Source organism: Glycine soja, chromosome 1 (genome assembly GCF_004193775.1).
Source record: "Glycine soja cultivar W05 chromosome 1, ASM419377v2, whole genome shotgun sequence".
Classification (NCBI taxonomy): domain Eukaryota; kingdom Viridiplantae; phylum Streptophyta; class Magnoliopsida; order Fabales; family Fabaceae; genus Glycine; species Glycine soja.
Window position 1 is genome coordinate 49,113,135 of NC_041002.1, and position 27,719 is coordinate 49,140,853.

The 27,719-nt window shown below is 32.5% G+C and overlaps 2 protein-coding genes and 1 pseudogene across 8 annotated transcripts; 2 read left to right on the forward strand and 1 right to left on the reverse strand.

Annotated features, from left to right (window-relative positions):
- The first annotated feature begins 2,634 nt into the window (after window positions 1-2,634).
- On the forward strand, window positions 2,635-9,925 carry LOC114418268 (protein BREVIS RADIX-like). The gene is made up of 8 exons (XM_028383536.1): window positions 2,635-2,837; window positions 2,929-2,987; window positions 3,089-3,251; window positions 4,384-4,518; window positions 7,568-7,965; window positions 8,624-8,753; window positions 8,964-9,292; window positions 9,535-9,925. Exons 4-8 carry the CDS (start codon window positions 4,408-4,410, stop codon window positions 9,611-9,613), a joined length of 1,047 nt encoding a protein of 348 aa, XP_028239337.1. The 5' UTR covers window positions 2,635-2,837; window positions 2,929-2,987; window positions 3,089-3,251; window positions 4,384-4,407; the 3' UTR covers window positions 9,614-9,925.
- Window positions 9,926-12,024: 2,099 nt separating this feature from the next.
- LOC114418277 (cyclin-dependent kinase F-4-like) lies at window positions 12,025-18,864 on the reverse strand. 7 transcript variants are annotated; one of them, XM_028383597.1, is made up of 19 exons: window positions 18,703-18,864; window positions 17,739-17,942; window positions 17,574-17,608; window positions 16,877-17,469; window positions 16,712-16,790; window positions 16,557-16,625; window positions 16,377-16,466; window positions 16,146-16,284; window positions 15,717-15,819; window positions 15,584-15,636; window positions 15,386-15,452; window positions 14,989-15,097; window positions 14,800-14,865; window positions 14,635-14,703; window positions 14,500-14,560; window positions 14,290-14,406; window positions 13,096-13,127; window positions 12,804-12,876; window positions 12,025-12,603 (listed from the first exon to the last, which is right to left on the reverse strand). In XM_028383597.1, the coding sequence occupies exons 4-19, from the start codon at window positions 16,882-16,884 to the stop codon at window positions 12,386-12,388; spliced, it is 1,353 nt and encodes a 450-aa protein (XP_028239398.1). In that variant the 5' UTR covers window positions 16,885-17,469; window positions 17,574-17,608; window positions 17,739-17,942; window positions 18,703-18,864; the 3' UTR covers window positions 12,025-12,385. The 7 variants fall into 7 exon arrangements, with proteins under 7 accessions (XP_028239398.1, XP_028239373.1, XP_028239389.1 ...); XM_028383572.1 differs by having other exon boundaries at window positions 17,557-17,608; XM_028383588.1 differs by having other exon boundaries at window positions 17,682-17,942.
- Window positions 18,865-23,061: 4,197 nt separating this feature from the next.
- On the forward strand, window positions 23,062-26,052 carry LOC114418317 (annotated as a pseudogene).
- Window positions 26,053-27,719: the final 1,667 nt, after the last annotated feature.

Below are 27,719 nucleotides of genomic sequence, written 5' to 3' on the forward strand. Positions count from 1 at the left end.
TTGGTGATTTCTGTTTATATTATTAATATATTTTTAGGACTACCAACTAAATTAACGTTAGATTAAAAATTAAGGAAAATTATATATTAAGGCCTTGTTTAGCCTATTATAGGAGGTGTGTTATTTTTTTTGGTAAAAACAACTAGGAATATTAAAGATTTAATGTGAAGAAGATTTTTAAATAGGCTACCAGGCCAGGCTAGGCTTTTAAAAAGGCCAGGTCGAGCCAAAATAAAAGCCTTTGATAGGCTATAGGCCAGGCTCAGGCTTCAAAAATTAATCGTAGGCTAGGCTCAGGCCTTTTAAAGCCTGGTCTGGCCTATTCCCACCCCTAATTATGAAGAATAAATTGTCGAGAATATGAAAATTGAATAGAGGATATGATATCATGGACATGGATACTGATTTTACAAATATTTAGAGTCTGGAATTTGTCTCTTCAAATCCAAAAGGTAGTTTGTGCCTTAGTCTGGATTAGATTTACAGGTTTAAATATAGTCTACTATATGATGAGAGTTTTATGGCAGCAATAACGCTATACGTTGTAGGGGTGTTCCAAAAAGTTGAATTAAACTGAACTACGCCAGAACTGAATTGAACAAATAAATAAGCTTTGCCATCAATAAGGGATAAATTTGATAGTAGCTCTCTAGTCTTATTTATAAGAAATAAATGAGAATATAAAATATGATATCACTTTTTTTTATAAATAGGATCAGAAATAATATTATATAGGTTTAATTGTAAATTCTATCACTCAATTTTTATTATTTTGTAAATTTTATCTCCTAAGTTATACTTTCATAAATTATATCATTCTAGTTTTTAATGTTTATGTATTTTATCATCGTTATCATATCACAAAAAAAATTAAAGATAAAATAAAATGATGTCATTTTTTTTATCAACTTAGTGGTAAATACACAAAAATTGATAAATTTGAATGATAAAATTTGTAAAGAGTTAAAAGTTAAATGCTAAAACTTGCCAAAAAAAACTTAAGTGATATAATTCATAAAATTATGAAAATTAAATAATAAAATTCACCAAAATAAAATTTGAGTGATAAAATTTAAAAAATAATAAAAATTTGGCAATAAAATTTACACTTAAGCCTATTATATATTGTACAAAACTAACATTTGACTAAAGTGAAGATTGCATCTTTTGTCGCCATGTTAGAAGCTAGCATTCAACATCTCAAGATTAAGCTTGACATGGATATTAAACAAGTGGAATCCAATTGCTTTAAATTCAATTATAAACCCCATGACAAGCTTGGTTTTAGTCTCTTAATTATTTACATTTTTGGTTTTAGTTTCCTATCTGCATTTTTTACTTTAGGTTAGTCCTTTCAATTTAAAAAGTTTTACTTTTGATAATTTAAAATGTCTCAATTAGTAGAGTTTATTTTATGTGACATTTATGACATTGTACACATGTCACTAAGTTGATCAAATTAGTGTGATTCAATTTGTTCTACCAAAGGCACAAAATCAAAGTGAACTTCTTTAAACTTAAAAGATTCAATTGAAACAAAAATATAAATAAGAGATCAAAATTCTATTTTAACTTTTTATTTAACCTTCATATTTTTGTAATTATTAAAAACAAATTTATGATTTCATTTTTTATCGTATGAGACCATGTGTATCTTTTTGCATAATATCATATATAGTGAGTGACAATGCTCTCATTTCCAAACTTGTCAAATAATTAATAGAAATACAACAAAAATTAGACATGAAATTGCATTTTATATATATATATATATAGATAGATAGATATATATATATAGATAGATAGATGAAATTAAAACAGAAAATATACAATAGATTTTTTTAATAATTGTTTAAACTTTATATTATTAATTTATACAAATTATCGTCAAGTCACAATATTTTTAGGAAACACATCTTTAAGTTAAATAATTCCCCCCAAGTTGGCTTCCCATAATTGATTGTAAAAGTTAGGCTTTAATTGTATTTCCTTTTTTTTATTCTACATTGGTGTGTGACATTAGTGTCTTTGCTTGTGACTAATTTCTACAATCAGAAAGACCACGTTCAAGTTAATGAATTTTTACCTCCTTATCATATGTTTTTAATTATAACATTTAAATTTGAGATCTTATTCAAATAAGCCTAATTCACCAACTCATTGATTTGCTTATGATCTTTAATTTAAATTTATATTCTCTTTAATTATTATACATTTAAAACAAATACTTGATTTTACAAATTAAAAATTGTCCTTAAAAAATTAGAAATTATACAAATTAAACGTGTTAATCAATTACTTCCAAAAAAGCTAAAATTAGATATAAAATTTAAATTTGATAATTAAATTATAATTAAAGCTACATTTAAAGTTCTAAAGAGTACAACCTGGATGGGAAACTTCCAAAAATTCAAACCTGTCAAACCCCCTAATATCCTGAGCAAATCCCAGCCATCCATTTCCATTCAAAACACATCAAACCCAACCACAACACGCCACGTAGCATAATCTTACAAAAAAGTTCCACATTCCACCATTGGATCAAAACCCAGACCAGACATGTAGGCCACAAACGTTCTTTCTCTCTCTCTCTCTCACTCAAAAACATTTTCTGTCAAACTTAAGGCCCAAACCTGATGATACCGTCACCCCCCCAAACACACTCTCCCCTTCAAATATAAATACGACAACCTCAAAAACCGTTTCATTTTCTCGCTTCAAAATATCGTAACCCCCACACACCTCTTTGTTTCTTCTCTTCCTCTGCATTTTCCAGCATTTTCACCTCACACTTGTACTTGAATAATTTTCTCTTCGTGTCACTCTCATTGGCGCGTGTCAGTGTTTTCTTTCATGGCATCATTTTAGTAGCGTTTCACTTACTCTGTAAACTGACAGAGCATTCTTTGTTGTTTTGCATTGCCATAGAACTCGACAACTGAGTCTCAGATCCCAAGCCAAATTTTTGCCATGCGAAAAACGACAACGTAGCAAAGCACGGTTTTTTTTTTTTTTTTGTGTGCTGGTGGGGTGCGGGTAGTAAGTAGTAGCTTGGAAAGCGAAATAAAAACATGTGCTTGCGTTGCAGAACCATCGATGCTGTCGAGGGAAGGAAAACTAGTATAAAAGAGAAGAGAGGACCCAAAACCTGAAAGCGCAGAACAAGAGTAGTGGAAGATTCTTAATGCGTGTTTGTGTGTGTATCTGTGCAGAGAGACAAAGCACAAGAAGAAGCAGTTCAGGTTTCCTTGGTAAGTCGTTTTCCAATAGTTATTATACCAATACCAATGATATCACACAATTCTCTTCTTCTTCTTCTTCTTCTTATTTATGTATCTTTGCCTCCCTCACAAACAGCTTTTGTTTTCATCCTCCGACATACATTTTTTCACGTTCACCCTTTTTTGTTTAATGTGACAATAACCTTGTTTTTGTTTCCATTATTTCTTTCTAACGAGTAATAATAGCACTGGTTTTGTTTCTCTCTCTTATGATCTTATCTCGGTGAGCGGGGATTGATTGTGATTTACACAAAAGATAAAGAGAGAATCAGAAAGAGAAGACGGGTGCGTGAGGGACGTGTCAGAAAACTTCGGCTTCGACACGCTTTGCTTCTTTTTTATTTACTTATTTTTGATAAAGCAGCAACCCCACCACATTGCTACTTATTATTCTTACTTATTACTTCTAGTACTACTACCATTCAGTATGTATTCTTCTTCTTTGATCATTCTTCTAACGAGGATGAATGAAAGAGTCTTCTGAAGTCTTTGCATTTATTTGCAATTGAAGAATTGCCTCCATTTTGCTTCTCTCTGCTTTCTCAATTATTATTCCCTTCTTTTCGGTTTTTGGGGTGGCTATAGCTTTTGCTCTTGCTCTGATCCCGAGCCATGTTCGAGATTGCTTTTCCTTTTTGTATTTTTAGCCAAGGACCATTTTGTTTCTCGTGAAGGATATTGTTACTTACTTACTCGGGAATTGAGAGCAGTTTTCATTTTTGAATAGTTATTGTTGTTTCATTAGTTACTAGCATTCTAACTGGGTTGCTTCTTCTGGTTCTCTTCTTTATTTTGGTGCCTTTCTCTCTCTTTCTCTCTCTCTCTCTCTCTCTCTCTAACCATTGCTTTTACTTACCGGAAATGGCCATTCTCTGTCACTGTTTTATTCAATGAAAGTGATTCCCTCCTCCTATTCTCATCTCTCAGCTTTATCCTAAATTGCTTTGTTAGATAGTTCTGTTTTTTAATGTTTTATTTTTCTAACATCGAAAACCAACAATGGCATGCATATTGATGTATGGTATTCTAAAATTTGGCACTTTTTTGTGTGTGTTTAATTAACCATGAATGAATGCTTTTGTTTTGTTTCTTTGTTGTGCAGGAAGGAAAGTGAGAAGTGGTGAAAATGTTTACATGCATAGCGTGCACGAAGCAAGCGGCGAAGGAGAAGGAAGAAGAGGGTGAGAGTGGCACGCCGAGTACAAATAAAGAAGCCGTCAAAAGCCTGAGTGCTCAGGTTCTTACTCTTCACACCCTAGGCCTACAAACCTTTTCTTTAGGTGAAAACAAACAAAATCAACTCCCCACCCCCTTTCAATCTTTTACCTCCACGTAATAATAATATATTATAAATGTTTTCATTATGCTAAAATAAAATTTATGATGTGATTAGAAGATCGAAATAGAAAAAAATAAAAAGAATTTATGAGGTATTTAAAACAAGTAAATATATATATATATATATAGTACGGCCTACACACAAATTCACACAGACACACGTTGTTGTGATATTTATAATTTTATGTAATTTATGTATGAGAGGGCCACTCTTGTTTTGGTTTAGGATGACGTAAGAGTGTGTTGTGTTTTTGGGCACTTTTGCTGTTGAGTGATGGTCCACTTTCTCCCACGGTTTGGTCCATTAAGTGGCTTTTATTTTCATGCATGTGGTGTGGTGGTGCCTCGGGGCTAACCTGACGTGACCATATAGCATTAGCAATAGCATAGCATCGTAAACGAATCAAGTGGGTTCTAGTGGCTTATTCTCTCTAGAGCTAGAAGTTATGGAACCAACTTGTCAAGTAGGTTCCCAAGTACCCCTTTTGGCTACTTATAAGTTATAATTGCACATGAGATGAGATGAGATGAGAGGAGCAAAAGGTGGTTCGATTCAAACTTTACAATAGTGACAGCATTTCCAATGTAATAGCTAGAGCTTGGAAGAGTTTTATTTTTACCACCAAATGTGCCTGATTTTAATTATCATTTGACTATTAGTATAGCACTATAACCTAAGTACTTTAGGATTATTCGCATATCATTGACTTACCATTACCTTAATTTACCCATTTTTGTTTTATGTTTTATTTAATTTTGGAAGTAAAAGCAATTGTGTGGTGAAAATTAAAATCATCTTTCTTTGATTTGGGATGATGGGAAGTGTAGCAGTGGCTTTGTGGCAACATGTTCCACATTCTGCGGTTTAAGTAATGTTTGGAAAAGATGCCTAGCACAGAAGGGAATGCTATATTCGTATCTTGGTGTGGCCCATCCTTGAATTCTTGTCGTCCCTAAAGTTTTCTATTATGTGCATATGCAAAATATATGAATATTTATCATGAGAGAAAAATATATTTACATTTATTAATGTTCTCAATAGAATACTGGTAGGTCCCTTAGAAGTAGAGGACCAATGTGTTTGAGTGAGTTGTTTTTCGTTGTGTTTTTTAAGCCTCTTTAAATAGGCAGACTTAGTGTGTTTGAATTAGTTTCCTGATGAAAAATAATCAATTATTTTTTCATAAAAAAGGTAAAGCAACACATAATTGTTTTTACTTTTATGATATGGCATTGATTTTGTGAGATAGAATTGATTATTGTGTGCTATTCAAACACTACTAGTAATCGACACTACGTATAATGCTAATTGTAGATTGATGAGTCCTGATAATGTTGTTAAGGGATTGTAACACTCGTTATGAAGAGAACGGTTACAAATTATTGAAAGTAGGTTGACCGTTATCACTAGCCATGAATGAGCCTATCAATTTTTTTTCTCCTGTTATATTTGCATATTAGTTACCTCATCTTCATGCTTATCATTCATCCTTAAAAGTAAATGTTACATGCAATTTTAAGCTAAGCTCCCAACTTTTTAAAAAGATAGTAAACCTTAGCTTGAAATATCAGATTAGAAACTAGTATGTGAGGCACGTTCTGATGCCCATCCTAAGTATTTTGAACCTTATGTTTCTGATTAGTGTGAAAATGTTGACAAGTAATATTTGGATAGATATTGTGGGAGATTTCTTCAAACAGGAAATGCTTTCCATTGAGGGTACATAGTTGATAGTATGATATGTATAAGGTTCCTATCATGGACTTTCATGTTCACTCATGTTGTTGTCATCCACTTGTATCCTACACCCAAGTACATTCTCCACCATACCAGCTGTAAAGTATTTCATGATGCTTCGAAAATGACACAATCCTGAAACCTTAAGACTCCGTCTAGTTTCATCCAAGCATACATTTTTTAATTGATGTTTCAGAACCTCCAGACTTAATTTCCCTACTCTTCCCATGTATGTCATTTGACCAACACTTCTGCTCCCATGCTCTATTTAAATCATGGTACATGTCTGTAAATTATTTAGCTTAATTTAGTTTTTTTTAATCAACATTGATCAACTAAATTGCTTTTGATAATGGGAAATTTTAATTGCATTAATTGTATTTTCTTCTTGCAAATTAAGAATTGGTTTCTCCCTATATAACTTTTTGTCCTTTATTCAGCAAAAAAAAAAAAAAACAAAACTTTTTGTGCATCAACTGCATCACTGAACAAGACAATTATATTGGATTTTTAAAATGAAGGGAATATTTGAAGGGGGATCTACATTGTTAGCAGTAGGGGAAAGTACAACACTCAGGTGTTTTGAAAGCTTTAACACATTCTTAAGTGTTAAAAAATTATTTTTAAATTCCCCCCTCAGATCAGATGCTTCCTAATTTTAGGTATCAAAAACATAGATGCAGAAACTGTGTAACTATTCAAGAATCTCAAATTTCAAAAAGTTTGAGATATTCTGTTAAAGTAACATGATCTGTAAAAGTAGGTTTACATGAAGGTGTAGTGTTGACCAAGTACATGTATTTATAATGCAACTTTTGAAAATAAATATACAATACAGTTATATTCGTCTTGAAATAATTTGAATGCACTTTTATGTAACAGTGTTCTGATGGCACGTTTCACGTCTAAATTTATCTTTTGGTGGCGTGTTATGATAAAACGGTTAATAATCAATCTTAAAATAATTGTTCAATTGAAAGTATCATATCTTGCCATTTCAAATCAAAATGTCCCTCTGTAGCTAGATCGATATAGGTATGATTTTTCTTGTTAATTTTTTATTTTCATCCAAAAAGGACATATTTGCTTATCAAATGTCACTTGGTCATTAATTTTGTATGTTTCTCAGAAAATAGGTATCTATGGTACATAATTAAAACTTTCATTGCATTGGTTGTTAATTTGAATTTTTCTTCTTCTGCATATGCAGTTAAAGGATATGGCACTGAAGTTTTCAGGTGCCTACAAGCAGTGCAAACCTTGCACAGGGTCTAGTACCTACAAGAAAGGACAGAGGCCATATCCTGACTTTGACACCATTTCAGAAGGGGTTCCATACCCTTATATTGGAGGTGCAAGCTCAACTTCAACCCCTGCTTGGGACTTCACAAGCTCCAATTTCCTTGGTGCTAGATCAGACCAAAGATTTATGGGGGGATTCAGTGGTGATAGGACCCCTAGAGGGCCTCAATCAGCACCAGCCTGTGATGTAGTTGTTGAGGATGAGGATGAAACCAAGGAGTGGATGGCACAGGTGGAACCAGGGGTTCACATTACCTTTGTGTCTCTTCCTAATGGAGGAAATGATCTCAAAAGAATTCGCTTTAGGTATGTTAAGAAATCACAAACCTTGTTTGTTAGTGTTACCTCTCAAACCTTAAAAAAGTTCTAAGGTTTTACTAACGTTAGATCTTTATTCAGACCATTAAATAATAAACCTATTCAAACTAAATTGGTTATTATTTGTTGGCCTAACTCTGCATTGTTGCCACTGCCCTTGACATATTTATAAAGATAGATTTGAAGGTGGGAGCCAAAAGATTTAGTTGCAAATATCTCCTAAGTAGTGAAAAATACTACCTTCGAGGCCTTAATATTATACAAAGCATACTATTAATTGTTTTACTAATGTTAGATCCTTGATTATTTATTTAGACAATTAAATAATAAACCTATTCAGACTAAATTGTTTATTAATTGTTGGCCTAACTCTGCATTGTTGCCACTGCTCTTGACATATGATTCCATTTGTAAAGATAGATTTGAAGGTGGGAGCCAAAAGATTTAGTTACAACATGTCCTAAGTTGTGAAAGAATACGTCCCTTCAAGGCCTTAATGTTATACAAAGAATACTATTAATTGTTGTACTGATGTTGATCTTTGATTCTTTATTCAGACCATTAGTATATAGGAATTTTAGTTGTTGAAAAAGTTAATTGTCCAGTAGGAGCAAAGACTGACAATACTAAGCATTTAAATTTGAAGCCGAGAGATTTTTGACAAGTGGCAAGCTCAAAAATGGTGGGGTGAGAATTATGACAGAATCATGGAACTTTACAACGTGCAGAGATTCAATCGACAAGCTCTTAATACTCCTTCAAGATCTGAGGATGAGGTAATCTACAACTTTTACACCAATATGATGTTAAGTTGTAAACAATCCATTTCCTTGACCTTGTTATTTTGTATGAAACAAAACTGTAATCATACTTGGTTACCTACATCCATGTTTATCACTATTATGAAAAGATTTTGCTTTTTTCCCCCAACAACTGATATTGAGTTCTAGATTTTTCAATGTACATTATTTATTGCCTTTGAACAGCAAAGAGATTCTTCTTACTCAAGAATGACATCTGGACATGATAGCCCCATGCACTCAATGTCTTTAAAGGACTGGACACCCAGGAATCACTATAAACCCTCAGGGAATAACCCTTCTGAAGCTATGGATCAAGGTGGTGGTGGCCAAAATTTCCATGCAGCTTCATCCGTGGAAGCATCAAGGACAACCACCTCTTCTAGAGACGAGCGTTCAATGAGCAATGCCAGTGATTTGGAGACAGAATGGATAGAGCAAGATGAACCTGGAGTCTACATTACAATCAGGCAATTAGCTGACGGAACAAAGGAGCTTCGCCGTGTCAGATTCAGGTAATATAATAATATCATGCACGTTCCTAGTTTTGTAGTGGTTCCTTCACAAAAACACGTGACATGTTCCTAGGAACATGTACTTAATTTGATGAAATGGTCTTTAGATTGCATGTACCATGTTGTTGACATGTTCCCAAATTTCATTAGAATTAAAATTTTCATCTAGAGAGTAAGTTAACTTTATGGATAGAAGATTATTAGTAGGTTTTGATTTGACTGTTTATCAACTCTGTCTGCAGCCGGGAGAGATTTGGGGAGGGACATGCAAAGAAATGGTGGGAAGACAACAGAGAAAGAATACAAGCTCAATATCTTTGAAGTGTTGTGGCATTGAAGAGAAATGGATGTCCCAAGCTGGTCGAATCCTCAATTTTGTTTTCTAGAGATTGTAGTGTTGTTGACTCCAGTTTATGGAGTGGAGTTGTATACAGAAAACTAGCCTTTTCTCCAATACCATTGGTGATGGTCTCATGGCATTAATTAAATTGTTGATACCCTCACAAACAATGCAAGCCCAGAATTTGGCATTGTGGTGACTCTATTTAAGGGTCAGTAGCCATGGTATTGGGAGGTATAATCTTGCATATTATATATAGATGTATTTATTCACCCACCCCATTCTCTTTATTATCTTTTTTTTTTTTAATCTTATTGGGATGCTTTTGTGGTCATTGTATTTGTCTTTGCGTGAATTAATTATCAAAGCAAGTGAAAACACCATTACTTAATGCTTATTATGCGGATGCTAAGCATTATTCTTGGCTGGTTACATTAGTAAAATGTTTAAGTTATAAGCATTACTTTAATGTAAGCATGGAAATACAAATTTATACAACACGCATGCTTCAAGTGTAAGCATTACTATGGGAGCTAAACATAAATAAAACGAAACTGCTTAGTAAGCAGAGTTATATACTGGCTAAGGAAAACAAAAAAGAAGTATTTGCTATAAGTTTAGAAATCTTGGAAATAGGAATGTTAATATCTTGAAGAGAATTTCGGCTATTGTATGGGGCATTTCTAATCCTCGGAATGGACTTCATTTCTTTTCTCTCCCCGATATATATGGATTCTTATATCCTGGTGAAACTTTCTCAAGGATTTTTTTTTATGAAATATGTTTTTGTTGTGAACTATAATTGATGCTAGGGGTAGTGACTTTGTAAATTGTAATTCACAATAAAAAATTTGTTTGTTATATATCAAGAGCCACACATCCTCAATGAAAATAAGAAAATATGTCTTTGATACGTATATTTTTTATACATGTGTACAACACTCCGTGAAACATGTTTATGTTGTGTTATATAGATTTCAAATAGACACAACAAATGCACATAAACACCTACACATGTATTATTCTATTTCAATTATCAATGAATTGTAGTAAAATGTCATCATAAAATTAGTAAGTAGATAACGAGTTCATGGTAAAGTTAAAGATTACAAAAATTACAATATAAATAATATCATTATAACGAGTATCTTCTAATATCTAGCTACATATTAATATTCCCTTTTGCTAATAATGAGTTGAAATGTTTTATACGGCCCAAATATGAAATTTCTCGTGAATAAGCGTGCATCATCGTGGCAGTATTTGTGTCATTGCGATGCAATAGAAGGTAGTGAATTCCATCCTTCAAATAAAGCTATAAAGTGAAGAAAATTAAATAAAGTTAGCAAACCACATATTATAAAAATCATTAAAGTTGTTAAATAATAGTATAAGAATTTATATATGATGCCGACACAAAGTTACAATTGCGAACAATCCCAATAGCAATAATATGGTGATAGGTATACGATTCGAACAAGCAATAATAATGTGAGAAACGAAATTCATAGTGATTGGATTCCTGCATGCAAAACTAAAATACAACCAATAAATGACAACGAATTCTGTTAAGAAAAAGTAATGATCTCCCAGGCTAAAATTTGATGAGCTAACAAATTTATCAATAATCGAATCAAGGAGTTACTATTGTAAAAGAAACTCTTGAAATCATACTTCCTCCGTTTTCTTTTATGCCTTCTAAAACTTTTAGGTAAACCAAGAAATGAAATGTTTTTTATTTAAATAAAATAATTATAAAAAATTATTTTATCATTTTTCATTTCTATTTCACAGTAAACGCATGTGAATAAATTAATTGAAAGTTAAGTAAAAAATAAAAATTACTAATGTTCCCTTGAACTTTGAAATAACTATAAACAGAAACAAAAATTTTGTAAATAAAAAAAAAACGTAGGTCGTAATATTGGAAGAGGTAGTTACAAGTCAAGTTACGAAAATCTTCGAGAATAATTATTAGGGTTGCGTTTATGTGAACAACACTCACCATGATTGTTTCGAGCAAAAATTGCCAAATGATAAATGACACTGATTCGGTTAAAAAAGGTAATGCGATCTCCATTGCTAACAGATTTGACGGGCTAGCGAATTTATCACATTAAGGAATCAAGAAGTTACCATTTAGATAAGGCTCACAAGGCCCCCATTAATGATGTGCTAATTATACGGGTTAAACAAAAAAAAGAAAAAATAAACCAGTCGATATACTTGTTAAGAAAAAAAAAAACAAAGTATTTGCTAGGTATATCAAATAAATATTATTTAGTATTCTTCAAGTAACAAAAAATATATAGAGAAAACTCAGAAGATTCACCAGATCAAGTGATAAACTGGAATATGAAAAAAATCAAAATATTTCTGGGTATCCCAAGTCTTCACAAAAATATTAACATCTATAGAGAACATAGACAAGATTTATGAACACCTCGACCCAATGCGTGTATCATGTCATGTCACAGCTGTAGAACATTCCACATCATACAAATAGCATTTATTTATAGTAATAGTAAAAAGCATCAACTTAGCTCTGTATGTCCCAAAAGTACGAAACGATTACCAACAAGTAATAACACACGGGCAGTACTAGTTTTGTAGTTTAGACATCGACAAAGTCATCAGAATGTCTAACCATACATTTATTTTTATTTTTATTTGATATTAGGATACATTCACAATCACATCATTGAGCATTATAGAATCATCATCACTCACATTTTACTCATTCATACTTGTCATCAGGCAACTTTTCTTGCAAAAGTTCTTCCAGTCGGAATCTGCTGTGCGGGCCCAAGGATGAAGTTTCCAGATTCAGAAATCCAATTGCCTCCAGCCTTCATTGGTGGAGGAGGACGAGGTTGCCCCATTGATTGTCTTCGACTGGAAACAGACAAATTGCCCAACTTTTCAGCTGTTTCTGAAACCCCACGTACAGACCTCCCTTTGTTCATAGAAGCTGCCAACAACCAACATATAAGTTTCCATAAACAATAAGATCCACACAAAATCTTTTTTAGTTCATTAGGGAAAAGAAGAAACCACTTCTCTCAAAGATATAATACTAAAATAAATAATTAATACAAATCGATTTTGGTGATCATCTATAAAAGAATTCTTGAAACAATAATTAAGAATATCAGAGACTGAAAAGCTTACTTGGGCTGTCCTTTCCTGGCTGACGATATTTTGGTTTAGTAGTCCTCATTGGTTTTTCGTTCTTAATTCCATCCTTAAGAAGAAACAGAGAAATTGTTGGCATTGCATAGAGGGATTTAAGAAAGGAACCAGAGCATTACATTAAATGAAAATAACATCTGATCAAGCATTATAAAGAGGTATTAAAAATTGGATTTTTCATTTTCTTGACATCATGGTGTAAAAAGAAAGCATGCGTAGAGCTTTTCAGTGAGAGATGTGGCAAGAAGAGAATGCTGAGAGAACAACTCACCTGATTTACCATATCCAGCTTCCGTTGCACACCTGTAACATTTTCAATTGGATGAGAACCTAGTTCTTCACAAGAAAAATTATGAAACGAGTATGTCAAACCAAAAACGACCCTATTTATTGTACATATAATCCAACGGGAAAAGGCTTTTATATTGCTCAGCAGTCATTCAAATAAAAAATGGATAATTCACTGCTTAAACACTGATATTTTAAACCAAATGGAATAACATAATTTAATTCTACCCAAAGTTATCAAGGTAACCAATAGGTGCGTCCAAGGCACGGAGGCCAGGCGCCAGAAGGGACTGGGGGTAGTAGCATCTCATGGCACCTAGGAGCCTTTCTGGTTTAGACGAGGCACGCTTCTATCATCTTATTGTGAATTCTAAAGAGTAAAAAGAGAAAGCTATCATAAGTAAAAACACGGCCATCAACTTGCTAACTGTGAGACATAACGGGGCAAAAATGTTCTAAAAAGTAACTGTCACTGGAGTTGGGACATACAGTTGAAGTTTTTCTGTATTGAACATCATAACCTTTACTTATGAATCTTTTTTTGGATTACATCCATTATCTCAAGTTTTGGATCAAACTAATCCATTGACCCAAATAGTTCATGAGAGAAAACTGAGTTATTTGGACCCTGGAGGATTGACAGGGCAAACTGCAAGTTTTCGGATACCAGATATCCACCCTAGTCACTATGGATGCATTTGCCCAATTGACACGTCAAAAGGAATCAATGTTGGACTCATTGGATCTTCTAGCAATTCGTGTGAGGATTGGTAGTTGGGGTTTCATAGAAAGCCCATTTTATGAAATCTCTGATATAAAAAAGAAAACTCATGCTTTATTTATCACCATGTACAGATGAATACTATATGGTAGCAACAGGAAATTCTTTTGACACTTGATCGAGATATTAAGGAGGAACAGACTGTTCCAGCCCGATACAGTTATTATATATATATCAAGTCTAAGAATGATAAGCTTGAGTAATTTATTTAGAAAATCGATGTAGAATAGTAAAATAATTTACTATGCTCTTTTCATGATGATAACGTTTTTCTTTTCAGCAACCCGTGTGCTTTTTGTGGTCCTGTTGGTCCACATCAAACACAAAATAAAAAAACGTGCATACATTCATGGAACTAATCAGTAAATATGTAAATTGTAAAACCAATTGGGTCACCTGAAGCTAAAGGAGGATGTAATTTCATGGAAGAAAAATTATTGGAGAGCTTTGAAGTAGGTAAAGCACCGGAATATCTCTTGACTCCTTGCTGATCCAGTGCTCCTCTTGTTCCAGCTGGAGAAAAAAAAGAAGAAAAAAGAGACAATTCATCTCCATACAATTATACAAAAAGCACGTCCCTAGCAAACAAAATAAATAAATACAAACCGGGTGGAGGAGTTCTCGCTACTGCTCTGTTGCGAAGGGATGGAGGAATGTAAAAGCAACTCTACAGAAAAATAAAGAGTATAAGAAAAGATAAAGTTTCTTGATGAAAAGAAAAACAACTAGTTAAGAGACCACCTGGAAGAAAGGATGTTGAAGTGCCTCTGAAGCCGTTGGCCTCTTGCAGGGATCCCAGGAGCAAAGTGACTACATTAAAGCGAAGAAAACAGGAAAAAAAACAAGGATTACACACAATTTATTGATCAGTGTTTCACAGCTAAGCAATATACAAAAACGACTTACTGTAATAAGGCTGATTGCATCATCACTAGCAGACGGAATTAAAGCAGAAAGATGCACACCGGCAAGCTGTAGAAAGTAAAAGCATACAAGTGTTGAGTAAAATGTGATTACACCTAGCACATTAATTAAGCAAATAGCATCCCAGAGGCTAATTACCAAAAATAGCAAGATCCAAGTTATATATCTAACCTGTGGAAACTGGTAGTTAATATCCCTTGCAAGTTTGAGTCCATCCGCCCATGATTCAAAGGTTGGATTGCCTATCACACCACATATTTTGTAAATCTCATCCGCTTCACTGCATGTGTCACAATGAAAGAAACATAATTATTTACAGCATCCAGTTGCTAATCAGGACTGCTTTAGAGCATGATTCCACTTGATTTACAGCAAAGAAAAAACATAACAATTTGCAATGGCATATTTTTAAAAAAGAATGTGCAGTCAAATTAGATGACATGAGATTTTATAAATTGCATTAGTTCCAGCTGCTAAATTTTTGTTTTCCATGATGAAAATCTATTTTTGCTCTTTCTCAGTTAAAAACCATCATTTGGAGGGGGGGAGTAAGTGAGAAGCTAAATACCTGGCACCTGGGAAAAGAGGACGAAGAGAGAAAAGCTCAGCCATTATAGCACCCATTGCCCACATGTCTAGAAGGGGGGGAAATGTTAATAAACAAAATGGTAGAATGGTACTCATCATCATCATCAATGCAGAAAGCGTTAGTGAAGAACATAAATGACACCATTAGTTAGTCCCAAACTCCCAGTCAGACACTCACCAACTTTAGAGGTATACAGATAAGACTGAAGCAGCACCTCAGGAGCACGATACCTACACAGGAAAGGCCATCATACATGTTAATAAATACCTAAAACACAGAATGTGATATATTGCAAGATGAAGGCGCGTACCATCGTGTGGAGACATACTCAGTGTAGGGTGGTTGTGAACTGATCTCTCGGGCTAGGCCAAAATCAGCGATTTTGATAAAATCCTTGGTAACCAGCAAGTTTTCTGCAAAATGCAGCACACCTTTGTATCAAAACAGTAAAAAAAATTGCAACAGAGTAATAAAAATATAAGCAGTAGACTGTGCTATCGGTTTTTTAATATTATGTCATTCTCTCACAATAGGGAGTTCTGTTCAATTAATTAGCATTTAGAAGGCCAAAACTACAAAATGCATATAACCACGTTAACTAGATAAAACTAGAGAACTAGTAATAAGAGAACAATATGCTAAGACAATATACATTGCATGCTATGTAATATACATGAACACACCCAGTTCATCCTAAACCATAATCTACCAGATTGTGGATGAAATAAAAAATAAGTACCAGGCTTCAGGTCGCGATGGAAGTATCCACGCTGGTGCATGTAAGCAAGGCCTTGGAAAACTTGAAAACACCAATTTCTAACTTCACCTTCAGAAAACAGTTTTTCCCTGTCTTTCATAAGTTGGTATAGGTTGCATTCCTACATCACCCAAAAATTGACATTAAAATTAGTAAATTAGATCTTGCATCAACCAACCCAGCTCTTCTCTACCAAGTAGTTTAGTCACCCACCATGTACTCAAAAACAAAGTACAAAATATCACTTTCTCGAATAACTTCCTTCAGCTTCACAATATTTGGGTGATTCATTTTACGTAATGACTGTCAACAAGGAAAATTAGAGAATAATTATATACATATCCAACAATGAATGACAAATAAGGCTACAGAAAGTTCGGCAAGATGTGGAACCTTGACTTCTCTCAGGTTTACACACTCCTCCCAAGAGTAATATTTCTTCTTCATTTTCTTGATAGCAACCTGCAATTTTACAACTTATTAGGATTTAGGACAACATCCAACTTGAAATAGAGATACCTTTATCATGTCAGTTAAAGCATACTTACAACTTCACCGGTTTGCTTATTAATAGCTCTCCAGACACTCCCAAAAGTCCCATCACCAACTTCCTTAATTAACTTGTACCTGTATTTGCAGGTAATTTTAATAAAAAAAACTAACAATAAACAAGGGGGACTATAGTAACTTCTGCAAAAAGAGAAAGAAATCACCTCTCCATTGTTCCCGTGGAACACAAAGCAGCACTTCCTTTATTCAACAAATGAAAACAAAAACACTAAGGATAAATGGCATTTATCTCATGTAGATGATGCTCAGAGGCGTATAAAATATTAACAGGTTCCTGCTGGTCCAGCAAAATCCACCATCAATTTTCTGTCATAGCAAAAGAAGGCATGGAAGCAGAAACTTTCAGATGGATGGGCTGCTCAGCCTTATTCATTAATAAACCCACGGCTTTGAAATAGTGGCAGGACAAAGGTGGTAGAAATGAACAAGAACCAGAGATCATACTGACACTTCTCAGGTCCCACTAAAATGGCTGATCAAAGCGATAGCATCACTCTCTAGCTAAAATCACCTTGACCCAAGACTTCAGAACTATAGTAAGGTCTACTTCATCTAATCTATGTAGGATTTATTTCAGAAACATCCGGTAACTGATGTATTGTCAGCAACAATACCCATCGAGAGCAACAAGGAGACAAATTTCAATAACTACAGTCCGCACTGATTCAATGCAAATGCTTCACTCAAAGATGCAGGCAGAATCCAATATTCAGTCACAAATCTATATGCTTCAGCCCTGTAGAAGCAAAAATAGGCCAAGTCAATTTTTTTCAAGTTGAAACAGATGATGATGTTATAGAGGTCTACACGATAGAAATCTTACCCAAGAAGAAGATTTACCAAAAGTTTTAACTGAATGTTGGGTCAGCAATGCACTGCCAAAGGAACACTTATCAAGAAACTTCTTTTTGGATCGGAGTTTTGCAAAGAATAAGAATAAGCGCTTACTTGTACAAGTGCACTTAAGATGCAGCACCTGTATCAGAAGAATGTAGCATCACGTACCCTGTGCTGATCATTAAAGCGGAGCAGAACCCTAAGTGCAATTAACAAAGGAAACCCGAAGAAAATCTCCAAGGATGAAAACTCGCCAATCAAGCACTTCTTGGAATGCAAAAAACCGATACTGGTAGCAATTTGTCCAGAAACAAACTCCCTCCATATCTCAAAATGTAAATCAAGATTCTTTAGATTCAATCCCAGGTCAACCTAGAACGCAAGAACATGGACAAATCTTAGTAAATCCATGTCAGATTTGTCTGCAATACATAATCAATAAATAAAAATCTCAACAAAAACTGGAATGACATGAAATCAGACAGCTTATAGTTTCAGATGCCACAACAAAACAGCTATATTAAGACTTCAAGTCTATGAGCAAGTAAAATTAATTGCATTTACACCTTTGAAAATCGTGTAGGAAGTCTGAAAGTTTTCCAGTGATAAAAATGCAAATTATCAGTCTAATAACTTTGCGTAAATTAAATTCCAGAATTGAAATCTCTCCCCATAAAACAGCCTACGAGGAATTGATTGAGTCGATTAATTCAACCAAAATAATTATCACCGAAGACAGAAAATAGCATACATAACTAGCCATTACAATCAATATGAAACTCCAGGAGCTATCCCTCGATCAGCACAGCATAATCCTATCTCCAAGCCCTATCTAACACCAAAGAAACAAACAATAACCACAAAACTAAAACCAAACCCTCAAAATCCATCACCGAAACCAAATTCAACCAACGCACGATCCTCTAACATCCAAAATCAATAAAATAAACAAATTCAATTCCTCGATTGTCAGCCGTCAAAAACCTCACGAAATTCACGAAAACAAAAAGAAAAATCAGAAACGACCGCGAAATTAAAGCAATAACGATTGCGAAAAGTTAATCGGAAGGATCCGAAGGGAATCGGATCGGATCTGAAACAAAAAAAAAACACGGAGAGTAAAGAGAGAAACCTGAAGAGCAAGCAGCACAACAACCGTCTCGAAGGACGGGAAGAGGTGGAATCCAGAGCTTCTTCTTCTTCTTCTTCTTCTTCTCTTTCTCTCTCTTTGGCTCACACAATTCACAACACGCACCTAATTTATGCGTTTTTGGCTGGGCCTTAGTCACCGCCTTGTCTTGGACTCCTATTTATATTTTGTCTTCTCCGCGTGGGTACAACTGCCTCGTCATCCCTCATCTTCCCTATATTCTTTCCACCTCACATTCATCCTTTTCTTAATTCAATTTTTCATACTTACCCTTTCCTTTCATTTTTATTTTAATTTTAAAATCACAAAAAAAAAGACTGTGCAACTTGAGATATCCTATCATTAATTACTCAATTCTTAAAATTGAGTTAAATTTCTTGCACTGTGTAACTTTTATTATTATTGTTTTGTCTGATTAGTTATATTTAGTATATTGTACAAGTATACATAAGGAGACAATAATTGAATGAGTTTCATTCTTATATAATATGTAATATATGTAATGTAAAACATTATATTACATAGCATGTATAATGTCAAAAAAAAAAACTCATAAGATTAGTGATATAAGATAGCATAGCATTACAAAATGATTTATTTAGTGAAAATATGTGTTTAATTTTTTAATGTATGTTTTTTTTTTTGGATTAACAGTGACTGCAAGTAAATTATTTAAAAATATAAAATATAACCCGGGACATAAAATATATAGTATAAAAGGTTTAAACTATTAATCAATTAAAAACTATTTTAACTCAGTTAATAAATAATTGGGTTTTAGGTATTTTTTTATGCTTACGGATTGAGTTTTATTTCTAATAATATAAGTTATAGTCACAAAAATTACTTTAATAATCTATATATCTCAAAATGAATCGATATATCTCTATCTATTTAGAGATATTCCTGGCATAAACAATAAAAAATAATTAAAAAATATTATAAAAATATCTTTTAAATTATTATTATAAAAATTAATAAATTTAATATACATATTGATTTTGATTAAATGATGATGTAAATACATTTTAATTAAATTCTAATTAAATTAATATTGAGGTCTAAATTAAAAGTAAAGATAGAATTTATTCTTAAATTCTATATTTATATGGTTTAAAGTAAGCATTTAACATAATCTATTTTATATTATAATAATTATGGTAATTGTTTCTGAAAAAAATATTCAAATATCAAATCTCACCTCTTTATAACCTCTAAGTAAAAGAAGTTATTATTCTCCTATAAAAACTAAGCATTTAAATGCATTTTGAAAAATAAAGGAAAACACGTCAACAAATTTAATTTTAATTTAAAATTTCTTATTTTAAAATTTAACATAAAGTAACTTTTAAATTATTAAAAAAAATGAGTTAAAAGTAAAAGTTATTTGGTAGTTTTTAGCTTAACAATTCCTTTACCTAAAAGTTTTTTTTTTTTGCCTCACAATAATTAGTTTGAAAAGGGAGAATAAGACGTGTATCTTACTTTTAAAGGCTAATTTCTCCTTCTCCTCACAAGTCACAATATAGACGTTTGTTTTTATATAAAATATCTTTAAATATGTAAATTATAATTAGATTTCTGATGAACAATTTAAATTGTTATATAAGTTTGATTTTCACTATAAATAATCTCTTTTAAAAAATACTAAATTTCAATTTAAAGATAAAGATAAAAGACGATAGATTAAAAAAAATGATAAGCAATCATGAGGATGAAAAACTAAAGATAAAACGAGGGTAATTTTAAATACATCTTCAAATGAACTGCCAAACAAAATATAAAAATGTCTACGAAGATTAAGACAAAAAACTTTTTAGAGGATTTTTTTTAGAGAACTAAAACTTTATGTCTAAATTAGAATAACTATATTTAACGATAAAAAAAGTGCTTTTGAGTTTTTTTAATAAAAGCATTTTCAAAAAAAATTCTTAATATGTTATCTCTTTCAATTTATCATTTTTATTTTTTTAAAAAATAAATAATTAAAATAACCTCATATCACAATATAAATTATTTATCCTAAATTTAAAATATAATTATATGTTAAAACTTAAAATATATTTATTCATCACAAATTTTAATTATAATATAACTTGTATATTCAGAAGTGTTTATTCATTATAAATGTTAGTTATATAAAATAAGTATATGTGATTAATTATTAATTCAAATATTAAAAATTAATATTAGAAAAAAGCAAAATTTTAAATATTTTGAAATAAAAAATAAATTAAAATAAAAAATTATATAAAGAACAAATAAAGTGAAATCAAGAGCTAGAAGTGTTACTATTAGTACGGAACGCATCAGGTACACGTTTTAAAAGCTATTGTGAATTGTGATGTTTTGCCACTCATGTAAGTGTAATTATGGCTTTTCATTTTAATGTAGTAGTATCAAATGATCACTGTATTATACTACTACACATGTTCACGTGACATCTAATCATGATATAGATTTTGTGAAAGTATTTATGTCACATATAACACATGCCAATTTTTTTTATATTTTACAATTAACTATAACAAGTTTTTATATAAAACTACATGAAATTAGAAAAGAAAATTTTATTACCATATATCATGGAATACATGATAATGTTACTATTATTTTTTTCATTTACAATATTTTTTTAAAAATTACCAACAACTATAATTTCAATATTATTATAAATTATTCAAAACAAAAATACTTAAACAAATCAATTCATATCCGTTGTAATAATTTAAATCAATACATATACTCTTATATTAAAATTAAAATCCATAATTTAGAGAGAATAATATTTTTTTTCTTAAATAAAACCAACTACCAAGCACTCGAATCAAGTAATGTGACATTTTTTCAACTTATTTAATTGTTTAAGTTCGAGATTTATGTATATAGTTCCGTTAAAAATTCAGATTTAATTTTACCACCAATAATCCCTCTCAACTTTAATGGAAATGTCTCTCGTGGAGCATGATTACAAAAAAAACAAAATCATCAGTTTCAAGATTATTATAAATTAATTAGTGCAAATATAATAAAATGTACAATAAAATTTTGAAACTGTTACATTACTATTTTTTTTGGTTCATGGTTAAATTAATGTCTGATACAATAATTTTAAATCAATCAAATATTTTAATTATTTAAAATAAATTTTATTTTAAATGAATAAATGATACACAGTATATATGATTTTTAATATACTTTATTCAATTCATTTGTTTAGTTTACTATTTAATTTAGTATTTTCCACTTAGTTTTATTTTAAAATCTATACCTCCTATAAGAAAGAAAGTTTTTATATTATACTTTAATGTTTATTTACATTAAATTCAGCATTTTAATGTAAATAAACATGTTAATGATAGTTTTTTTTACGGGATGTTATTGATAGTTAATAACAATGAATGAACTTCTCATGGAAAAATTTTCTCTTATAAATTTATTAGCTATAAGATTAATATATTAACAAATTATTTTCCCAAATCAATAATAGTCAAAATTATATTTTATCATATCTTATTTAATTTTGTTTGTCTTTCAACTAATCAATTTTTGTGTACCATATAAGTCAAGAGCATTTTGCTTTTCCCTATAATGTAGGAGTGCACAGTGTATAATGTTGGGAAGTTGGGACAGAAACTTCAATAATGGATGAAGTTCGGTCAGGATAGTGGCCACTGGCTACTTGATTGGTCGTCTAGGTTAGGTTGTAATTCACAATCAATTTTCATCATACATTTGTTGTATTCTAATATTCTATCTTATCTCATTAGTTATTTCTTCTCACCTATTCATATATTTATCTCTTGTAAGTAACCAAAGATGACAATGCTATTTTTATTTTTTATTTTACAAGGTGAATGACAAATTTATTCTATTAACAATTTATTATTATACGAGAGTCATTTTGTGGTTAGAGGTGCAAGAAAATTAGGATATATAGACAAATATATAAGGTTTGAAAATTCAAGGAGTTGATTGTTATGTTAGATTTATAGTGTTTGTTTGGATCAACATTAATAAAATTAATTTTAAGATAATGTATCTTATGTTTGAATATTTTATTATAAAATTAAATTAAAAAAAATTAATATAAAATTTTAGATGTAAAAATTACTCAAAATCAATTTTAAATCTAGAATTACTTCTAAATTCTTCTTCAATATAAAATTAAATATATAAAAATATATTCAAAATCACTTTTTTTATATTGAGAATCAATTCCAAACAGAAGACCAAACACAAACTTAGTCTTAATTTGGGTGGAATTAACGTTAAATTTCTTGACTCCTTGATAACAAAAACAAAAAGGGTGGAATTAACATTAGATTTCTTGCCATCGCTCGCAACAAATGACTCCAACAATAGTTAGTCAATGCAAATTAATAATTTTTTAAATCACTGCAAAAGATCTTTCCAATGAAATTCTTATTCACTCGTCTATAGCTTTCTTCTTCATACTTCCTTGTCCAGATCCAAAATCATCACCAAGCTTTTTCGTTTATTCTAGCTTTGGTTTCTACCAATGGCTGAGGCTTTGCTGGGAACTGTGATTGAAAACTTGCCATCTTTTGTCCAAGACGAACTTACTATGTTTTGGGGTGTTGGCCAACAGACTCATAAGCTTTGCACCAATCTCACTGCAATCCGTGCTGTTCTCAAAGATGCTGAGAAAAAGCAAGTAACAGGCCATGTACTGAAGGATTGGCTGCAAAAACTAACAAATGCAGCATATGTGCTCGATGATATCTTGGATGAATGTTCAATACAATCCAAAAGGGTGCATTCTGATGAGCATAATTCATGCTTATTAGCCCATGTCCATCTCAAGAACATTCTTTTTCATTATTGTATTGGCAAGAGGATGAAAGACATTACCAAAAGATTCCAAGACATCAATGAAGAAAGGCGCATGTTTGAATTACGCACCAGTGTCACAGAAAAGCAAGGAGAGGATGGTTATTGACGCCAAACTACCTCTATCATTACTGAGCCCATAGTCAACGGTAGAGACCAAGATAGAGAGAAAACTGTGGAGTTTCTTCTGGAACATGCTAGTAATAGTGAAGACCTCTCCATCTATCCCATAGTTGGCATGGGTGGACTTGGAAAAACTACACTTGCCAAATAGGTATTCAATGATGATAGGGTATGCCAAAATTTTGACTTGACTATTTGGGTTTGTGTTTCTAATGATTTCAACACAAAGACAATACTGCAATCCATCATAGAATGTGGCATGGGACAAAATCACAACCTCAATACTTTAGAAGCAATGAGAAAAAAAGTTCAACAAATGGGAACCAAAGGAGCTACCATTTTGGTCACTACTCGACTTGAGCAAGTTGCGTCCATCATGGAAACCCACCCTGCTTATCGCTTGATAAAATTGTCTCAAGATTACAGTTGGTCATTGTTCAAACATCATGCATTTGGACCAAATAGAGAAGAGAGGGAAGAGATTGTAGCAATCGGCAAAGAGATAGTGAGAAAATGCGTTGGTTCGCCACTTGCAATCAAAACACTAGGAAGCCTTTTGTGTGATGAAATTGAGGTAACACAATGGCAGAATATAAAGGGAAGTGAGTTTTGGAATATTCGGGAAGAAAGTTCCATCACTGGTGAGGAAACTTCTATCATGCGTGCTTTGAAACTAAGCTATTTTAATTTGGAGTTGTCATTGGGGAAGATATTTTTCTTTTTGTGCAATTTTTCCCAAAGATTTTGAAATTGTCAAGGAAGAACTAATTCATCTCTGGATGGCTAATGGATTTATTAAATCTGAAGGAAATTTAGAGGTGGAGGATGTTGGAAATAAAGTGCGGAGAAAATTATACAATAGATCATTTTTTCAAGAAGCAAAGTTAGATGGGTTAGGTATCATTACAAGTTTCAAGATGCATGATCTATTTCATGATCTGGCCCGGTCTATAATGGGTGAAGAATGTGTGGTTCATGATCATATAAGGTTGACTCATTTGTCAAGTAGAGTTCATCATTTACTCTTGTTAAATTCTAATGAGTCCGTCAATATGGTTTCCTTTAAGAAAGTTGAATCCTTGCGGGACTTTTCTTGATTTTGGATTTAAACTTGGACATAATCATTGGTTGCCATCAATCCATTGTCTCCGAGCACTACGCACAAGCTCTTCTCTGTTATCCCCACTCAAGGATTTAACATATTTGAGATACTTGAATTTGCATGGAAATTCTGTCACAAGCTTGCCTAATTTTATTTGTGGGTTGAAGAAATTGCAAATATTGAAACTGGAATATTTTGGGTCGCATAATTTGTTGCCTAAAGACTTGACACCATTACAGGATCTAAGACATCTTGTGATTTATAGATGTCCTTCAATAGCAGATATGCCTCTCAATATTGGCATGCTGAGCCATCTAAGAACATTGAGCACTTTCATCGTAGATTCAAAGTCAGGCTATGGGTTGGATGCTAAACAATCAAATTTTATTAGTAAGAAGAAGCTGAATCGCTGAAACTTGTCATGGGGTAATTCAGAAGGTACTAATGTTAACGCTGAGCTAGTACTGGAAACCCTTGAACCTCCCTCAACTCTCAAGAGTTTTGGGATGAGAGGATACTAATGAGTGCTTTTTTTTTTTTCCTTAATGTGTCAAACTGTCCATGAAAAATTGCATCGAGTCCTTTGCACAGTGTATATGTTGATGTTTGAAATTGGGTGCAGAGAGAATTCAACCATCGTGGTCACGGACCTTCTTCAAGAGCAGAATACTGCATGGTTTAAGCGTAACTGAATTTGACTTAATGGTTGACGTGTGAGGTGAAGTCCCATATCACTAGAAAAAATAGAAAAGTTGAACACCATACATAAGTGGGGAGAAAATCCATAAACAGTCAAAAAAATATATGACATAGCACATCTACTACTTTTATTATTTTTAGTTACATTATAAGCACTCCATTTGTGTATTCTAGTTCTTTAAGTAAGTCTGAAAACACTTGAGCCAGATAAATTTACAAAAACAAAAACATGTTTCAACTTTTCCTTCCATTATTAATGTGATCGATCAATAAGTGTTACTGACTGTTTTCTTCATTTTTTATTGGTTTCAATGGATAACTTCTTACTATGTGTAACCATGACTGATAATAGTAATTTTTACATTTAGTGCTTGATGAATTCTATTTTAATATATACATTCAGGCTGACTGTAACACTGCCATGTAAGTTGCTATGTCAGAATTTCTAAAAATGCCAAATGGCTGCCTTCTACATTTCTTTTATATTTTGTTATGATACCTTCCAAGTACCAAAGCTCAAAAAGCATAGGTACATTCATATCTTTTCAATCGGCCAGTGATTTCTGAATGTCCAAAATTGACCTCGCCTTCCCTTCACCTATATCCATGAACAAATAGATTGTACCAAATTGGAAAATGGAAAGATTGTACAAGTTATACCCTGGATTTACCTGGGCTAAAAAAAAATAATGCTATTGCTATCCTACAGTGGGGAGTTCTAAGTACTGGTGGATTTAATCCATAATCTTCATGGTCTAAATTCCTCTGCTAGCTACATTTCACACTTGCATGCACTTCACTCAAATAAAATGCCTTAAACACCAAAATCACTAGCACTTCACAGCGAGGAGTCCCTTTGCTCCATGTTTTCACTTTACACTCATCAAGTATCATATCCAAAACTACATGCATAGAAACATAAATGCCAAATTTATTCCATACATAGTGGCAAGATAGGGAGCTTCAAATTTTTCAATATGCATGACAATGAAACTCAATACTTGGTCATTTTGCAAGTTTTTCAATATGTTTGATGTCTTGTTGATGGTCCCTTCAACCCCTTTTATTTCTTCTTCTCTCGCTTTCAGAGAAGTTGAGATTGTGAATCTGCAAAACAGACGCAAGCAACCTTAAGTTTACAACTGTAGCTTCTTTCTTCCCTTGTTGAAAGAGGCTGCTCTTCAGTATTGGCCGTGTAGGTGGTAGCATTTGTCATAAGCATGCCAGCAGAAGTGAGATTTCTCAACATGTACCTTCATTAGCAGTAGTTTATCTTTGCAGTAGCTTAGTAGGTACCCAAAAAAAATCTTATGGGAGGAATACTCATGTTAAGCATCACATACAGCGCAAAGGCTCTAAAAAACAAATGAGAGGAGTTTACTTTTTTGGTTGGCATATTTGGATAAGGAAGAAAACATAAGAAACCAATGAACGCTCTGGACCATGAAATAGGGGCAAAGAATCAAAGGAATCCATGAGCCTGTTCTCTGTTTCAATTTCAACACACCTCCAAAACCAATTTTTTTTTCGGAGCTTTTTTCATATTCAAAAAGCTTCTTTTTTTTTTTTTTAACTTGAGATAACGTTTTCAACGAGGACCATGCTACTCGGGGTTTAGTGATACAAGGAAAAAAAACATTAGGGGGGTCAGCTAACATAAGCCTACAATTCAGGGGCAAAGTGTATTTAACCTTCAAAAAATATGCTACTATGAGAGAGCATTTGGCCATTTACACTTCACACTTCAAAGTTGTTTATAAAATTTGAATCCTGTCATATTTTTTCTTGCCATGATAATTTTGCATTATGATCATATGCATTGTTAGCCTTGTTTTGGATCCAAAAATTCTCTGCTCTCTTTCTCATACCAAAAAAATATTTGTTTATTTATTCGGGCTAAGGTGGGCAATGTTGGCAGTTGGCATCAGTCCTGGCTGTAGAACCTTGTGGCTTGTGCATCCAATCTGAAGCCACAAGGTTTAAGTGCCAACAATGTATAAGATTTAAGTGCACATATTTGCTCAACGCATGGAAAAACCACAACTCTGGTGGGTTTGGTTGAGTTGACTCTACCCAAAGGTGCCAATGTAGCTAAAGTGTAATTTCTTGTCAACTTAGTCCACTCTAATAGTAAAGCAATCGACTATTTCATTTACAAAACTTTGGGTTGCTGATAAGATTTTTTATATAGACAAATGTTACTTGTTAGTTTTTTTCTGAT

Bases quoted from the DNA above. Each gene is read 5' to 3' on its own strand.
- LOC114418268 (XM_028383536.1), top strand. From the start codon at position 4,408: ATGTTTACATGCATAGCGTGCACGAAGCAAGCGGCGAAGGAGAAGGAA. The intron at 7,966-8,623 runs GTATGTTAAGAA...TTAAATTTGAAG, and splicing joins CTCAAAAGAATTCGCTTTAG to CCGAGAGATTTTTGACAAGT. The intron at 8,754-8,963 runs GTAATCTACAAC...GCCTTTGAACAG, and splicing joins CTTCAAGATCTGAGGATGAG to CAAAGAGATTCTTCTTACTC.
- LOC114418277 (XM_028383597.1), bottom strand. The intron at 15,453-15,583 runs GTGAGTGTCTGA...CCCCCCTTCTAG, and splicing joins TCTGTATACCTCTAAAGTTG to ACATGTGGGCAATGGGTGCT. The intron at 12,604-12,803 runs GTAAGCTTTTCA...GGTTGTTGGCAG, and splicing joins GCCAGGAAAGGACAGCCCAA to CTTCTATGAACAAAGGGAGG.